An 18,587-nucleotide genomic window follows, 5' to 3' on the forward strand; every position below is an offset into this window, starting at 1 on the left:
CCAACTCATGAGAGTGGCCATACTGAGTCAGACCAATGGTCCATCCACTCTAGCATCTTGCCTCTGACAGTGGCCAGTGCCAGATATTTCAGAGGAAATGAATAGAACAAGGCAATTTGGAGTGATCTGTCCCATCATGCAGTCCCAGCCACTGACAGTTGGAGATTAGGAACGCCTGGGGCATGGTGTCCCTCATGCTAGTTTTGCTCAAGCTAATGCACTAAAAAAAGGCAGCGTAGATATTGCGGCACAGGCAGCATCTCAAGATAGCTGCCCAAATACAAACCCACCAACCCTCTGGGTTCAAGCTCAGGTGGCCAGCCCAAGCCTCTGCCTGTGCTGCAGTGTCCACGCTGCCATTTTTATCATTCTAGCTCAAACAAAGCTAGCCCGAGTAAGTCTGTCTGTGCTGAGAATCATACCTCTCAGCTTCAGTGTAGGCATACCCAAAGTCTCTAGCTGTTATGGTTGCAGAGAGAATCTTGACAACATGAAATCTAGCGTAACTAAAGCAGAGAGATCTGCCAGAATTTGCAGAGATCGTGAAACAATAGCTCTCAGGTCTGAAATGCTCCATTCATTTCAGTAGGTGCTAACTTAAATGTCAGTGATGATAGTTTAAATGTTCGACTATTTCACTGATTGTTTAAAGCATCAAATAGGAAGTATCATGCACAGCTACACAATCTACTCTTAAGTGACTGCTCACTTTGAGCAGGACTTCAACAATAATACATGCTGGAACTGAAGATTTTGTGACTTCATTTTCCTAATGTGGGGCTTATCTTTCAAAAGTTTGGGAAATGCTGTGCTAGATGTAAGATTCAGCCTTCTTTAGATAAACAAGGATTTTTCTTTCTTTGTAGTTCTCTTTAACATGCAGGATCAGAGTGATTTGGGTGTTAAAAGTTCCATACAGTTGCTTCCTTAGCTTCCTGTTTGAAACTACTGGTGGTCTCCAAATTCTGAAGGTACTTACTTTCCTGTAAGTGCTGGCCTTCTTGTCTTTAGAAGGGCAAAATGCTGAAGCTTATTTTCCTCACAGAATGCTCACTCTGGCTTTTTTGGTTTCAGCTCTGGCAAGTTTGGGATATGAGAAGACCTGCGTTTTGTTCAACTGTGGAGCATTAGCTAGTCAGATTGCATCAGAGCAGAATCTGGATAATGATGAAGGATTGAAAACTGCTGCTAAACATTATCAGGTGTGGAAGTCTTTCTGTACTGACAAACATTGGAAACTATTAATTCTTAAAATTAAAAATTTCCAATTAAGAAAAAACTATATCTTAACCCCCCATTACTGAAAAACTTGAAACTGTTGACCTCTGATTGAACACCAGAACTCTAATTGGCCAAACTCAGAACACCCCAAATAAACATCTATTTTAACCTGTAATTGTGACTCTTCCCCACCTCCCATCCTTGCCTTTCGTTAAGTGGTCTGCTGAGCAGCTGTTCTGTACTGATATTTACACTTTTTTTAAAGTATGATATAATACTGTTTGTTTGCAAGTTCCTTGAGAATCATAAATAGATGGCGAATTATCTTTGTGTTTGCTGAAGCCTTTGAACTGTATTGGTTATGTCCTTGGTAATAAGTTCTTCAAAATCTTTAAGTTGAGTTCGTCACATCTCCCCTCTCCAAAATTAGGAGTCCAAAGAAATCTGGGCATTGCAACAATGTTTAATTCCCTACCACATCCCAAACTTTGAATCTGCTGTAGTATTTTTGAGGATTTGCTTTTACTGTTATGAAAATATACGAGCCATCTCAAATGTTCTTTCAAAATACTGAGTTTTCTGGCTGTGGTAAGAGAATTCCTTATTGGACTCTTTGCCTGCTTTTGGGTCAAACAAGGAAGTTTGGGATATTGAAGGATATCTTCAGCAAAAATACAGTGTTGCTTCTAGCTAGGCTTAGCTTTGGAATGTTTTGTAACACTGTAAGGAACTGTAGGTGGTTAATTATGATAGAAAGCTGAGGTGGAGCATAAAAATCATATCTGTGGGAAGCAAGGGCTATGAAAAATGTAGTTTTGTGTTCTCCAACATCTTATTTACTGCCTATTTAAAAAAAAAAAATCCCCAAGAAGTATAATAGCTGTGAAAAACATTAGATTTTTCATAACTTGTTTCTTCAGTTATGCAGTATTCTTAGTTCGAACAGCCCCTTTTTGGGAAGTATGGAGTGATAAGAGTATGATCATCAGTATTTCAAAGGAGTGCAATTATGATTTTTGAAGTTTATTTGTAGTACCATTGCTAAGGTCTCAGCCAGATGTCGGGGCCCCATTTGTGCAGACAGTTCCTACTCCAAAGAGCTTGTTCTCTAAGAAGATAAAACAGATCTAAGGGTGGTAGAAGGAAGAGATGCTGAGAGATGAAGACATGATTTGTCCAAAGTCGCTCAGCAGGTCCCTGGCCAATTTGGGGATAGAACCCCAATAACTGGAATTCCACACTTCCTCCTCTAGAATGAGAAGTGCCTTCTCTAACGTTAACTACTCAGTATCTTCCATAGCAGTATCGTCAATACAGGAAAAAATTGTGTAATATCACTTAAATTGTATTTCCAAATTTTGTACCTCTCAAAATCTTTATCATAATGTGGAAAGCATAGGTAACTTCTCTGAGATTGATGTAAAAGGTATAAAACTTTCTCTAGATGTGCATGTATTGTGGATTATGTACACATTAGAGAAAAGGTATACAATTGTTTTGTCAACCTATACTTAAAAGACAATGAACTTGTACTGAAATTGATATATACATGTTCAGTAGTTTGCATATAGTTAACCTGACAAATGTCATAGTTAACCTGACAATTGAATCATCTCAGCAACAACAACAAAATAAACCAAAACTACAGCAACTTCAATTTGTCTACCATGATTATGGATAGCATACATCTTCTTGGTCTTAAACTGCCTTATTCATAGAATCATTTTAAGAGACAATAGATTCAGAAAAGTCTGTTTAGGTTACCCGGTTTTAACTTTTTGTATTTTGCAACTCTTCTCCCCGGACTGGTGTTGATACTTCTAACAGAACTAATCCATGAATTTCCGTGCTCCCTTCCCTGCCTCTTCAGTATTTACATCCATCTGTCTCTTATTGTACCACCTCATTTCCTTTCTGGTGGTACCCCTCTAGATATTTTTCAATCATGGTTTGTTATACCATGCTGCTGTAATGTAAACTCAGTTGTGCACAACCATGAGGAACCTTCCTTTTTACTGCTTATTTCATATATCTTTAGCATTGCTGTAAGACCGCCTTAATTCCATGTCAGTAGTTTCATTTAGAAGTGTTGACATTACAGTGTCAGAACAGACCAATAGTCCGCTTACACCAGTATCGTATTTGATCATGACTAGATGCTTCAGAGGAAGTTATTAATGATCACAGAATGCCCATAACTATGGAGTACAATACCACGACAACAAACTTTTACCTTTTAACCTGCACTTGGAGGCTTAGTAGCCCTTGTCTTAGCCTGTATCTCAGTGCTCTTAATATAATTCATATTAATCTTAACTTTCCACTTCATTTGACTTAGGTCTGGTCTACACTATAGTGTTTGGTCAACATAAGGCAGCTTACATTGACCTAATTATGGCAGTGTACACACTACAGACTTGCTCCTGCCACTGTAAGTGCCCTACTACACCGACACAATAACTTAACTTCCATGAGAGGCATAGGGCTTATGTCTGTGTAGTTAAGGTGATGCAGTGTCCATTTAGACATTGCATTACTTACATGTATTGGCTGTCATTCTTGTCAATTTCACGGCTGCTGCCCAGGCTCTTGGCTCCCTGGTCCCTGCTGGGAGCACTTATGTTCCAGATGAGAAGTGTACCTGGGCTCCTGGCGGGGAGATCGGCACTTGGTGTCCAGTCAGCTGCCCTATTTCTAGTGAGGAGCCGAGAAGCCTGTTGCGTCTGCTCTGTTGCTGGCAGGGAGCTGGGCTGCCAGTGAGGAGCTGCCCGCGAAGCTGAGAGCCCAGTGTCTCAGCCCCCCCAGACTGCCCCTCTTAAGTCAGTGGAAGCATTCCTGGTGGGGATGCACACCATTGACAGAAGAAGGGGGCAGTATGAACATGAACCACTGCAATAATTAAAGCAGTGACTGTAAGTCAACCTAATGTAGGTCGATTTAAGTTTATAATGTAGACATACAATGCACTCAACTAAGGAGATCTTCCATATTTATATACTTTTCTCCTTTATAGCTTTGGTTAATAGCTTCTCAGTCAGCCTTGTTCAGCTGTCTTAGAACAGGTGGGATCTCAAGAGTTACAAAGCCCATATTCTAGATTTTGTCCTTTCTGGTCTCCGCATTGTTGTTAACTATAAAAGTAAGTTTGTTTCTCAGACATCTGTTTGTGCTGTACCTTTTTTATTAGCAAAAGTTTGTTTGAAATACAGGAAGAATAATGTATTCATTTTTGTTTTGGTTCAGTTTGCTAGTGGTGCCTTCCAACACATTAAAGACACAGTCTTGTCTGCGTTGAATAGAGAGCCTACAGTGGACATCTCTCCAGATACAGTTGGAACCCTTAGTCTTATTATGTTGGCTCAAGCTCAAGAGGTGTTTTTCTTAAAAGCGACAAGAGGTATAACTTTACATTTTACAAGTGTACTTGGTGTTCTTCACAACTTCCACAAATGTTTTGATTTTGACTTATTAAATTGAGAAATGAAGTTTAGTATCATGTGGGCCTTTCAGAACTGCCTCATTTGTCCCTCAACTGTTCTTTTCACTGTAATGGAAGTACTGATTGTGTGAAAACTTAACATTTCTCCTTAACTCTTCTTATCATAGTGAATATCAGCTGTCAGGTTGTGACTTGATTTTGAGAAGTGAGATGTACCATTTCATCATCCCATCTTTCTCTTCCCGAGTCTTGCCAGGACTGAGCATGCTGCCTGAAAAGTGACCATGTTCATGTTGGAAATCTATCCCAGGTCTTGCATGTGGCACAGAGCGCTATTTACTAGACTACTGGATGACTTGAATTCTGTCTTTCAATTTAATTTTCCTTGATAAAATGCTTCAATGTCATTCCTGTAGATTCATGGCATTGGACAACCTTTTTTTGATATTGCAGAGGGGCAGAGTTGAAGGAAAACAACTAATAACATCTTATGACAGATTGAAAATAATTAAGTATCAACTAGTAAACTGAACAACTGAGTTTTTTATAACCTCTATCAGGAACGTCTAAATGAAGAATTTACAGTGTTAAAATATGTTGCTAGAGCAGACCCTGCTCATGTTAGGTCTGCAGCACCTCCTTGCAGTGAGAAGCAGGGTGACCAGAATGAAGCTTCCCAAAAATAAGTAGGGATGCCTCTCAGTCTTGCTATATTCATGGCTGCTGACAGTATTACATAGGGGGACCACTGTCTTGGGGTACATTGTGTAGAACGGTGCTTCTCAAAGCGGTGGTCCAGTCCGCGAGCCATCAGCTGCCAGTCCGCGGCGAGTTTCCTCATAAGAGCGTCAAATAGGATAATATGGCACCGGTCCCTGGCACATTGGAAAAAAAAATTGCTGGTCCCCCACATCAGATAGCTTGAGAAGCACTGGTGTAGAATACACCCCAAAACTTACTAGTACATTCTTTGCTAAAGGTGAACAAATAGTTTATTTTTTCAGTGTGGGGGCTGAAATGGGGGAAAGAGAATAATTGGTTTGAACCAAAACTGATTTTTTTGGGTTTTCCTCTTGCTGAAACAAAAACCAAGTTTTGAGTCAAACAAAACATTTGGAAACAAAAAAATCTTTTTAGTTTTGGGTCGTCGTCAGGTGTTAAATCTTTTTTTGGTGTGCCAAATTTCAAAGCAAAATGCATTTCAAAAGTAAAAGTTGAAATCAAATGCTGTTGCAGAATGGTCTCTTTGCCAAATACAGCCTATGAAAACATGCATAGTTTTGTGCAATTTAATATTTCTCAGAAAAATTTGGCCCACCTATATTCCTGGCCCACTTTTGAACCAAAATGTTCATGTAAAATCTTCCTCCTGATCACAGGCAGAGACAAGTCACATTACGATTTGTAGGTCTTGGTGAGACTTTCCTTCTTCCTGAGAAATCTGCTTTACAGGCATGGATTCCTTTCCGACCTCTGTACAATAAAGATGTTGTCTTTCATGGTACTTACAGCTTTTATGTATGAGGTTGCCAACAAAGGAGATTTTGACAAAACTGTCTGAAAAGTATCCCAGATGCATCATTATAATTTAAGCAGTCATTCTTTCTATTATGTGCTTTGGCTCAAGGTGGGTGAGGTAGCAGCTTTTTATTGGACCGTCTTCTGTTGGTGAGAGAGACAAGTTGGTCCATAAAAGATATTACCTCACTCGCCTTGTCTCTCTAATATTCTGGGACTGATAAAGCTATAACTGCACTGCATACAACATTGGTATAAATAGACATTCTAGCTAAATAATCTCATTAGAAGACCTCTGTGTGGCATTTCATTCCAACACAGCACTAAATGGAGTTTAAACTAGCAATATAGCAATTTTTAGTTGAGATTTTAAACTTATTTGAATATTCTGAATTTGAAAACTTGGTCCAGAGCATGTCGTCTTAATCGTATTCATAACAGTGCTCCTTCTGTCTGCAGTGGACACTGCTATGAAGCATTTTATTGTCAGAATTACACTGCCACCACATCTTGTGTGTGAATGTGCAGAGTCCCTCCTGAGCTCGTTACAAGTGAGTAACCTTTCTTTTCATGAAAACATTTGTATTAATGTTTTTTGTTTTGTCTTTTTGTTGTTTTTAATTCCAGATAAAATGAAAGATGCTATCATAGCTAAACTGGCTAACCAAGCTGCAGATTATTATGGTGATGCTTTCAAACAGTGTCAATATAAGGACACTTTGCCCAAGGTTAGTAATGCTGCTAAAAAAAAAAAATACAAAATATACTAACATAACTCTAGTTGAGTATTGCATTCTATAAATTATCTCTAAGATGGTTTCTCAAGCATTTTTATGATCACGCTTTTGTAGCAATGGGGGAGGGGGGAACCCTGGGAATTCTTGAGTAACTGTAAGAATCCAGAAAAATCCTCCAGTTCAAATATTGTCAGTTGTCAGAAGCACACTTGAGCTTTCTTTGAAAGCTAATCACTTTAGTATTAAAATAATACTATTTTGAAATACATGAAATACTGTTTTATTAAAACTTTTACTTTGGGTAAACTTGTGACAGTATATTTAGGGATGGCTTATTTAACTCCTTACTAAATTTGTTTTTCAAACTAACGCTTTCTAATGGGGTTTATATAATTTTTATTTTGTTGGTGTGACCGTAAAACTATTATTATTGTAGGTCTACTGATAATTATTTAAGTATTCTTGGTTCACTGTAAATGAAAACTTATTGCAGTGGTTTCTGCTGGATAATGGTTTTATTATCCTTATTAATGGTTATGTGGGGAAAAAAGTAGATGTAGAACTATCACGTCAACCTCTGAAGTATGATGACTTGATTAACGAAGAGGACTAAATATTCCTTCATACTTTTTTAAAGTACTTTGTCTTGGGATCTTTGATGTCCTCTCTACTATTCTTTCTAATGCATGTTTGAATTTCTAATCTTTGTAAAGTAAATGTTGTGACTTCATGGCTTTAATTAAATGAAGTGCAATCCCCAGATCAACATAAAACAATTGAAATAATTTTACCAGAGCAATATTTTTATTTTGACTGAATTCAATCCATGCAGTCACACATCTCTAACATTTACTTCTAATATTTTAACCTATCTAAACCATTAATTGGGTGATTCTAATTTCCTTTTCTTCTTCCTTTTTCTTCCTGCATCCCATGTTGTCTGTGGTGGTTTATGTGGTTGGACTTTCCCCTGGTCAGTATTTTTATTTCCAGGAGGTGTTTCCTGTTCTGGCTGCGAAGCACTGCATTATGCAGGCCAATGCAGAGTATCACCAGTCTATCCTGGCAAAGCAGCAGAAGAAATTTGGTGAAGAAATCGGGAGATTACAGGTGGGTTGGGACAGAACTCTTAAGAAATGTAGGAAGACCTTTTTAATTACTACCTATGACAAATCTTATCTACTTTGAGTTGCAAAACTCCGATCACTAAGATTGACAAGTTTCCTTAAAAAAATAAATAAATAAATAAAAAACCCACACATACTGTTGATCAGAAAAATTGAATTCCTTTTTTGGGATCTGAAACTTTATTTTCATGGTCCCCTTTCGTGGACTCCTTAAACATAATCAACAGACCCCTAGCAGTCCTCAGGCGGCAGGTTGAAAACCATTGTTTTAATGAAAGGTTCAAAAGGATGTTTAATGATGTTAGTGGTACTAAACAGACTGAGGTCTCTGTATGCCAAATCTCAAACCTTGTTTAAAACTGTTCAAAGTTGGATAGTGACTAAGTTATGTTAATGCTTTGGCATATATATTTAATCTAAATTAATATACCACCACCCACTGTTTCAGGCCTGCTTCAAATATTTCAGTCTAAAAATCACAGGACATGGCTTAAGAAACACACTTCCCATTTGTAAATGGTCTATTTTATAAACTGTAAATGTGCCCTTAAGGTAAAATACTTGTTAAATGGTTGATTAATGTTATAAGTATGTTAGACATAAGTAGAAAGGGTTTTATAAATAACCTTGTTTGGTTGGACAGCTCTCCGGCCTCTGGCTGTGGGATATTTGGTTGTTCAAATAGGGAAATGATTTTCTTTGGTTGTTGAAATGGGAGGTCTGTGCTACTAGAGGCAGGTTCAGGTGGGAGAATGGGTCTCCTGTGGCTGGTGGTGGTGGGGTCGAAGCAGGGAAAATAGATATCATTTGGTTAGTAATGGGAGTGAAGGTTGTTTTCTCTGGGTGTAGGTGGCAGGTCAGGATAGAGGGGGGTTCCGGATTCCTTATTATCAACTTTTCAAAGTCTGAGCTGGGACCTAGTAGGCAGACAGTGGTAGCAGGGAGATGGCTGTAGAATTACAACCTAGGTGTGCAGCTGTATCTTAACCTTTCTTTTTTGCACATTGTTCGAGAAACAGGCAAGAACTGGAGAACAGGGGTGGAAGTACATGATGTCTCCCATGAACCTTTAGCAGCAAATGGGAAGGGGACACAAAGGAAACTACATATTGTAACATCTGCCGAGGCTCCTTGAACTAGGAACAATCAACTCAGTCCTAGTCCTTGGAGCTGAGATAGTGTTAGCTTTTTTTGAGTGGTCTTGTGAAATAATTTTACCCCATCCTCTACTTCCCAAATTATAACTGAATTCTGTAGATTTTTGAGACTATTGGTGAGATTACTTAGGGTATGTCTTCTCTAGCAATGTTAAAGCACTGCCACAGCAGTGCTTTACTGTGACTGTGTAGTTGCGGCACCAGCACTGGGGGAGAGCTCTCCCAGTGCTGTAAAAAAACCACCTCCACAAGGTGCAGCACTCACACACCCCTGAGGTGAGAAAGTTGCAGCACTGTAAAGTGGTAGTGTAGACAAGGTCTTAGTATGAACTGCAGAGGACTCGTGATCCCGTTAACAATAGAATTGTATATAAAGTCAGTGAGTGTATTGCAATAAGTAATTTTGCTAATTCTTCTCAAAATCCTTAGATGGGGACATTCCCTTAGTAGGCAGGGAGCAGCTAATGCTGAATCTTATGCCTTTGCAATATCCGTAGTTGGCTAACTAAGATGATCAGCTGTTTTACTATATATTGTTTGTGTTAGAGAGATGGAATACTGCTAGGAAGAGGACTGGATGGAGAGACTATTTGAATTGTAATTGTGTGTATTTTGATTTTTAGCATGCATCAGACTTGGTAAAAACAGTGGCATCTCGTTATGATGAATATGTAAATGTAAAAGATTTGTCTGACAAAATCAACCGCGCCCTTACAGCTGCCAAGAAGGACAATGACTTCATTTATCATGACCGGGTTCCTGACTTGAAAGATCTAGATCCGATTGGCAAAGCCAGTCTTGTGAAATCTACCTCAGTTGTTGTCCCTATCAGCCAGAAGTTCACTGGTAAGCAAAATATTCAGAGCAGATTTAGAGGTGAAATGTATCTTGCCTGTATGTAAGATTAATATGGGCTCTAAAGTTCAACCGTAGCTCTGTGATTTAGATGTACAATATTAAAGTTAATGTTCAATTTCCAATAACATATTCTTCAAGTGCTTTCTCATGTTGATTCCATTCTAGGTATGTGTGCGCGCCCACGTGCACAGTTGTCAAAGATTTTTGCTTTAGCGGTAGCCGTAGGGTCGGCTGCAGTGCCCTCTTGAGTGCCGCATTCATGCGTTGGTATATTAGGCGCTGTCGACTTTATGCCCTATCAGTTCCTTCTTACCGCCTGTGATGGTTGGTCAGAGCGCCTTGTATTGCATTGCAAGAACGTTAGGGATTCTTACAGGCCATTGTTCTGTCTCCTTTGTTATTAGTTGATAGGTACTTAGAGTAGTTGTTTAGGAGTTAGAGTCCCGGCTGGGACTTCACCTGAAAGTGGAGTGTGCCCAGTTCCTCAGGCTTTAAGCCATGTTTGTTGTGCAGCCGGTTGATGCCCATTAGTGACCCCCATGAGAGCTGTTTAAAGTGTTTGTGGGAATCCCACTGAAAGGATAAGTGCAGGGTCTGCAAAAACCTTCGCCCTTGAACTCGGAAGGAGCAAGATATCAGCTTGAGGGCACTCCTCATGGAGGCTGTGCTTCGTCCCATCTCGGAGACCTCTCTATTGGACTCCATTGGTATGTCAGCGCTCCGTGCAGCACACCACCGGCACCAGAACTCTCCCAGCACCGTTCTACCTCCCCAGTGCCGAAGAAGCCATCAAAGTCAACAGGCCTTCTGGCACTGCAGAAAAAAGATGACTCAGGCAAAGGACCTCTGTCAGGCTGCGTGCCCGCTCCAGAGCTGCACAGGCATACCGCTGCCGTGAGACCCCCCTATTCCAGCCAGGGACCCAACTCCTGGGAGTGGCAGGGCGTACCATCCCCTTGTAGGTCATCTATGCCCAAAGTGGGCCTGGCGGCCAAGCAGGCCAACCGGCACTGCAGACACAAAGCCAAGCGACAGACCCAGCCAAAGCCCCAGCATCTACGGGCAAGCCGGTTATGGGACCGCCCCTAAAACATCAGAGCGTACCTGATCCCCGGACTGCAGGCGTCAGTCCCCATCACTGCAGTCTCGGTCCCTGACAATTGGTCTCTTGGTTCCTGACACCAAGGTCTCCACCTACAAGGCATGGGACATCTGAGTCGTGATGCTGATCCCCATACCCATGGTACCGTTGGGCCTCCCACCAGAGTTCGCCATGGCACAGATCACCACCGCTTAGGTGGTCTCCCAGGCATTGATTCTGCCCCGGTGCGGGATCATTCCTGGTCGCAGCACCAGTCTCTGGCTCCCTGGTACACTCTTCAGGCAGGTACCAGTCCTTTCCCTCTCCTTACTGGTCGTTGACAAGGATCAGTCAGCAGACTTGGGTATCTATGGCTCCGCCCTGGTCACCGGAAAGGCAGTGGTCCAAGCCTGAAGGGGATTTCAGTCCTTTGCCTATAAAAGGCAAATTGCCACCGGCCCTTGAGACTGGCATGGCTTCTCTGGCAAGGGGTGTGGAGGCAGGGTCAATGGCCCACTCAGTGGCAGTACTGGAACCCCTGGGGCGTACCTGTTATGCCACTCCCATACTCCCACCATTCCTCCCAGGCCGGATCGGACAAGCTGCCCCCGGCACAGCTGGCACCTGAGTCGGAGCACAGTGCCAAATCCCACGTGGGGCGACACAGCAGGCCCTGATGCCCAAGGAGCCGTCCCCGGACGAGAAAGGGGAAGTTGCCCCTCCCGCTGCTGTACAGTATCTTGGTTGTCTCTGGACGAAGTGGTGGCAGGCCCCTCGCAAACAAGCAGGTCCCCTGACGACTTCAAGGAGTGCCAGGCTCAAAAGGGTGGCTGAAACCTGAACTTGGACGTCAAGGAGCTAGCGGATAAGTCAGACGATCTCTTTAATGTTATACCTTCCTCCACCCCAGCCCGGGTCGCACAGCCCCTCCACTCAGGGGTCCTTAAAATTGCCAAGTCTGTGTGGCAAACCCCCTCTTCCATTGCACCTACTCCAAGAAGGCAGAAGAGAAGTACTATGTCCCTGCAAAGGGGGTTGAATACCTGTCACCCTCCAGCAGGATTGGTGGTCGTGTCCGCCGTCAGTGAAAGGGCTAGGCAAGCAGCACACCGAAAAATAGATGCCAAGAGGCTGGACTTGTTTGGCAGGAAAATTTATTTGATGGACAGCCTGCAATTTTGGGTGTCTAATGGTGCAGACTCCCTCCAGATGGCCTCGGATGCTACGGACTCGGTGTCCAGGATAGTCGCCTCCGTGGTGGTCATGAGGCACAGCTCCTTGTTACAGTCCTCTGGGCTGTCCCAGGAGGTGCAGACTACCCTTCAGGACCTTCTGTTTGAGGGAGCAGGGATCTTTTTTGGAGCTGACTGATGCACAGCTCCGTGGCCTTAAAGATTCCTGTACCCTCCTCCATTCCTTGGGCCTTCACACCCCTCAGCAGGCTAGAAAGCCTTTCTGTCCACGTCCATCGAGGCCCTGGGTTGTCCCTCAGTCTAGCTCCTACAGAAAGAAGACAGAGACAAAGGACTTAAACTGTGTCACCCTTCGTCTTCTCGTTCCTCCACCTAGCCTGGTTCTTCCAGAGGCCAAGGAAGCCAGAAGTAGGCATTTTGAGGATGCGCCCAAGGACGGCGCCCCAGTCACTTTCCAGGATTCACCTCCCTGCGCTTTCCTCAACCACCTGTGCCCCTTCCAGTCGGCCTGGTCGCAGCTGACCTCAGACCGTTGGGTGCTTGACATATCTTCAGGCTACACCCTGCAGTTCATGGCCAGCTCTCCCTCCCACTACCTGCACATCAGGGACCCCATTCTGCCATGGGACCTGAATCTTAGTGCTGTCACAGCTCACGGGGACACCTCCTCCCCCTTTGAGCCTCTGGCTTCCAGGTCTCTCTCCTGTCCTGGAAAGTCATATTCCTAGTTGCGATAATATCTGCCTGCCTGGTCTCCGAGATTAGGGCACTTACCTCAGAACCGCCCTATACAGTCTTCTACAAAGACAAGTTGATGCAATTGTTCATTGTGGTGGCTGACAGGATGAAAAGTTGTCCAGTGTCCACTCAAAGAATTTCTTCTTGGATCACTGCCTGCATTCGCTGCTGTTACAATCAGGCAAAGATGCCACCTCTGGCGATTTGTAACTGCTCATTCAACCAGGGTGCAAGCCTCCTCAGCAGCTTTCCTAGCCCAAGTGCCTATCCAGGACGTTCACACACGTACACGTCATCCATCCACACGTTCACATCCCATTTTGCGCACTTACCCAACAGGCCCGGGACGATTCTGGCTTCAGTAGAGCAGTACTGCAAGCTGGTAGACTGTGAACTCTGAGCCCACCTCCGAGGATACTGCTTGTGAGTTTCCCAGAATGGAATTGACATGAGCAAGTACTCGAAGAAATGGTTACCTACCTTTTTTGTAACTTCAGGATTTGTTGGTCATGTCCATTCCATTGCCTGCCCTCCTACCCCTCTGTCAGAGTTGCTGGCAAGAAGGAACTAAGAGGGTGTAGGGTCAGCAGCGCCTAATATACCAACACATGAGCGTGGCACTCAAAGGCGCTATAGTCGACCCTATGGATACTGTTAAGACAAAAATCTCCGACTGCGTACGTGGGCATGCACACCTAGAATGGAATGGACATGAGCAACACATCTCTAAGAATAACAGTTAAGAAAAGGTTGTATTGTGCATTAAGCCATTGGTTTTAGTGTCAGAAAGATTACTGACAGGCCCCTGCAAAGGGTAAATCTTCAATTTCAAGTTAGTTATTCAAATCTGCACTAGTTCTATCTCAAAAATGTTTGGATGAAGCACATAATCTGGTCTCTGAAGGAGTTTTGTTGAGCTCTTATCCTACAGATTTAACTTGAAGACAGCCCCTACTGTTAATCTTACAGCTTGCCTAATGCAATATGTTGAAATCCTATGCATATCCTCTACCATGAGTCTTTTGTGATAAATCTGAAGTTGCAAGTTTTGAATGTTGGTACTAGGCCTAAGGAGATGTTGACTTTCCTCAGTGGTATTTCCCACTCAGTTTAGAAACTTGGATTTGTGAAATTTCTTTATCAGTAATTGTCTAGATGAATCCCTAAGGATATAAAGAAGCTCCATGTTTTATGGTCACCTTTATAGTTGCATTAAAATAATTATGTTGCCTCAATCACAGATCTGTTTGAGAAGATGGTTCCTCTGGCAGTGCAGCAGTCTCTGAGCCTCTACAACCAGAGAAAGGCAGACTTGGTAAATAGATCAATAGCCCAGATGAGAGAAGCTACCAATCTGGCAAATGGGTGAGTATTGGTTATTCAGACTTCTGATCTTTTTCAAAACATTTTTTCACTGAGTCAGTCTTTGTCTGGAATAATCAAAACTTTACTTTTATCCACTTCAGTGGAGATTTATTTAAATATTTTTTGTTCAGATTTTTTTTTAAATCTCTGGTTTAAACAAAAATTGGGTGATGGAGGGGAGAATATGTGAATGAATTTAAAAAAAAGTCCCAGTCTTGCAAAGTTATAAATCACTTCTAATTTCCATTTGCTCAGCACTTCTCAGTAAGGGTCTTACAGGACTGGGCCAGTAAATACTGTAATAGACTTCTTCTGTTGTAGGAGGTAAACCAGGTTGCCACTCAATAGGGTTTGGAAATTTTACCAGATATCTAATAGAGGACTAAAATCCCATTAGCCACATATGAATACAAAAGATTGAGGGCTACACTGTTTAGGGGCAACATCCAGATGTGAAGCCATTTCCTTCCCCTCCTAAGCTTCTGGGAAATGGAAGGTTACTGAGTTGTCTGCCATAGTGCTGTCCTTACAGTCTGCTTGTGAGCATCATTGGTTTTGTATTTGTCTTCAGTTAGTAGGTGTCTTTATAAACTGAAGCCCCCACCCACCACCTGTGGCTGTTAGGAGGAACATTCTCTCTTCTCATCCCTGTCACCTCAAAGGCTCCTGGTGGCTGCCCTATGGTATATGGCTTGGATGAAAAGGGATATAGCAGTACGGACATGTTATTTTTACTTTAGCCAGAGAATCACTTTTTCTGGTTGCTGCAAGGAGGGAGTCTCCAATACATTATCCCTTTTTCCACATCTGTGTTTGGTCAACCTCCCCATTAAATAATTCCACAGTGTGTCTGTCTGCTTCTGTTTTCCAGAGCAAAGTTGAAGTGAAATGGACCTAATTCTTTTTGGTCTCCCTACTTCCTGCAGGCATCTGAATCACAGTAGTGATTGGCAAAACTATGAGAAGCATCAGAGCCATTAGAGTTTCTGCTCTGCAGACATAAGAAAACAGCAGTTTTACATTTAACTCATGGTTTTAAAGGCTTTCCTCATGAACAAAGCATGAGGCTAGAGGTTTAATTTTTTAAATTAAACTTAAGTTCTGTAGAGGCTGATGTTGCTTGCTCAGGAAAAGTCCCTACTATTCCCCTGCATAAATGACTCTTTCAAGCCGTTGAATATTGTTTCAAGGCATTGAAACAAGAATTTGACTTAAGTAAATACAAGTTAAATATAAAACCAAGGTTCTGGATGAAAGTAGATAAAATTTGTGTTCAAAACTGTCATATATTAATTAAAATTGTTTGCAAGTCTACTGCTATGCTTTATAAGCACTAAAATACAAAGGAAAAATGATAGGTTAAGTTACCTTTTTAAAAATGTTTAAACTATTGCTTTTTTGGTTAAGTATGTCCTTTGGATAATCTTTAAACTTTTCCAGTTTTTAAATTGTTATCCAAGATTACATTATGCGCCTGTTTGTTTCCTTTTTTCCCCCTTGTTCTTATGGCCTGTTTAATTTGGATACCAAAATGATTCTTTTGATGCTGTGATTTTTGTGGTGTACTAATTGTAATGGAATACGTTGACTTTCTCAGAGTATTGGCTTCTCTGAACCTGCCTGCTGCCATCGAAGATGTGTCTGGTGATAGTGTTCCTCAGTCTATTCTACAGAAGTCTAAGTCTGTTATTGAACAGGGAGGCATCCAGACCATTGATCAGCTGATCAAAGATCTACCAGAACTGCTACAGAGAAACAGGGAGATTTTAGATGAAGTAAGCTTAGAAACAACTGAAATAATCTTTAAAATGTGCAACTTTAGGAATCTAACTCAGCTTCTTTAAATAGTAAAGCATGCTTGTTATATTTTTTAAAAAAATTAACTTGATTTGTCTAAAATAATTTTGTTGCTTTAGTGACATGATAAAAGCACTTGATTGTGTGTTAAGGTTTTAGCTTTTAAATGTGAAGTCCAAAGATATGCATGGAGATTGGTAGACACTTTATCTACAGTTGTCCTGTCACATGTGGTATTGTCTTGACTGATTTTTTTTTTCAGTTTGAGATTACGTGGGGAGGGAAACTGGTAAAAGTAAGAACATGATACCTATTATAGTCACTATTACTTCTTCAAGTAGTGTCTCTGAGTGCTCCATTCTAGGTGCTCTTGCACCCAGTGTGCCTCAGATCAGAAATTTTAGGTAGCCGTGTCTGTTCAACAGCGCACATGCGTGGCCCGGAGCCTCGTGCCCTGCACCAAGGGTATATAGAGCTGAATGGGCGAACCACCCTCATTCCTTCTCAGCTGCCTCAGCCTGAGACAGAACTTCAGAGTCCAAGCTGAGTATACCTCAACTGTATTTTTCCTGATTCTTAAAGTGTTAGCTCTTAGTTTCCTTTGTTAGTTAGCTATAGTAATTCCTATAGTTTAAAAAGAAATTTTAAGATTTTTTTTTTACTTACACTTTTAGCATAAGAACCATTGTCCCTCCCCCTATTTTTCTGTGCCCCCCCCCCCCCCCCGGAACTGAAATCCTGGGAGGTCTTCCAAGGTTTAAACATTGCCTTTCGTGCCAAGAGACATCCTGGTCAGTGATGGATATTCCTAGTGTGTCTGCTGCCTTAGGGAGTCACACTTCCCCCACAAAGTGTAATTTCTGCCTGAAATTAAAGTTGAGGGCAAGACAGAACTGGAAACTGAAATTACGTCATCTTATGATGAAGGGTTTGCACCGATCAGCTTCTGACCCCGGCCAGCAGCCCCGCCTGTACAGTGGTCTCAGAACAGGTCAGCTGCTTTGATCTTGATGCAGCACTCCCCCTGAGCATCAAAGAGGAAGTCTCAGGAATCCTCTCAAAAAGACCCTAGAAAGCAATCTTCCAGTCCTGTGGTAGAGAAGCTACTGCAAAGATGGTATCCAATTCAGACACCTGTTTTGGCACCTACCAATATCCAACTTGGTACCCATGAGTCTGCACGTTCCTCAAGTACCATGACCATCAGCAAACCTAAGGGACTAAGGGTTCTGGCTCTTGAAGATCAGTACTATCAAGTCAGAGCAACAGAGAAGACCAGCTCTTCTAAATATGTACCGACAGAGTCTACTAGGACCTCAGTACTCAGCACTTCGGTTCTGCAAAAGACCAAACTGACACCTACTGGTCATTCATTCGGTGCCGTGGGTGCCCTATGCCACCATTATCTCTACTCACCTTGCATCATCAGTACCACACACTGTTTCAATATGCAACAGTTTTCATTTCCTTGGACTTGGCAGTAACAGAAAAGCCTGAATCTCTCCTGATGAGTTCTCGGTACTGACCATCTCTTGTTCCCTGGAGATTTGCCTGGTTCTGACAAGAGTCTCTGCCTGTCTCTGACTGCTCCACCTCTATCAAGTGACGGGGGAACCTGTAAGAGGCAGACAAAAAGTATTACATCCCCTCCAAGGACTCTGAATTTTTATTTTTGCATCCATCCCTCAGCTCCCTTCTGGTTGACGTTGTGCACGAACATGGCAGACAGCACCATGTTAATTCCATATAACACAGATTTAAAGCATCTTGATTTTTTTTTGGCCATAAGTCATGCTCATAGGCTACCTAACAACTTAGAATTGTCAATTATCAAACCCTCATGGTGAAATACAGCCATACTAACTATTCAAAGTTGAATACCATTATTGAGCATCTTCCAACAGGCAGATGGAGTAATTCATGTGATCATCGCTGCAGGCCAACTGTGCTTGCAAGAACATCTCTGCATGCCTCTTTGGACTCCACGGGTAGAGCCGCTTGTTCTATCTCCACAGCAGTAGTCATGAGGAGGGCCTTCTGGCTTCAGCTCTTAGGTTTTTTCAAGGGAAGTCCAAAATGTAGTTGAGGATCTTTCTTTTGATGGTTCAAAGTTGTTTGTAGAAAAAATGGATGAATGCTTGCATACTTTGACTCTAGAACTACCTTGTGCTCTTTGGGAAATTACACAAAAATTTACACAATTTCAGTGAGTCCCAGACTGCACAAAGGTCTCATCCCACCCAATTTCCTGCCTCCCAGAGACATGACAAACCTCAGTGTAAACGACAACGGTCCAGAAGAAGAGACCAGCTACTTGTCAAACATCAGCCTCACAACCCACAACTTCGAAACACCA

The 18,587-nt window shown here is 42.1% G+C and overlaps 1 protein-coding gene across 2 annotated transcripts in view; it reads left to right on the forward strand.

Annotated features, from left to right (window-relative positions):
- LOC120397610 (programmed cell death 6 interacting protein) overlaps positions 1 to 18,587 on the forward strand; it is a 58,721-nt gene that overhangs the window by 11,383 nt on the left and 28,751 nt on the right. Inside the window, exons 4-10 of one of the 2 annotated variants that reach the window (XM_039523747.1) lie at positions 1,075 to 1,202; positions 4,465 to 4,618; positions 6,806 to 6,906; positions 7,894 to 8,025; positions 9,823 to 10,045; positions 14,311 to 14,434; positions 16,032 to 16,209. In XM_039523747.1, the coding sequence (XP_039379681.1) occupies positions 1,075 to 1,202; positions 4,465 to 4,618; positions 6,806 to 6,906; positions 7,894 to 8,025; positions 9,823 to 10,045; positions 14,311 to 14,434; positions 16,032 to 16,209 (1,040 nt within the window). The remainder of the gene's footprint in view (positions 1 to 1,074; positions 1,203 to 4,464; positions 4,619 to 6,805; positions 6,907 to 7,893; positions 8,026 to 9,822; positions 10,046 to 14,310; positions 14,435 to 16,031; positions 16,210 to 18,587) is intronic. The other variant, XM_039523748.1, reaches the window with a different exon arrangement.

Source organism: Mauremys reevesii, linkage group 2, assembly GCF_016161935.1.
Source record: "Mauremys reevesii isolate NIE-2019 linkage group 2, ASM1616193v1, whole genome shotgun sequence".
NCBI lineage: Eukaryota > Metazoa > Chordata > Testudines > Geoemydidae > Mauremys > Mauremys reevesii.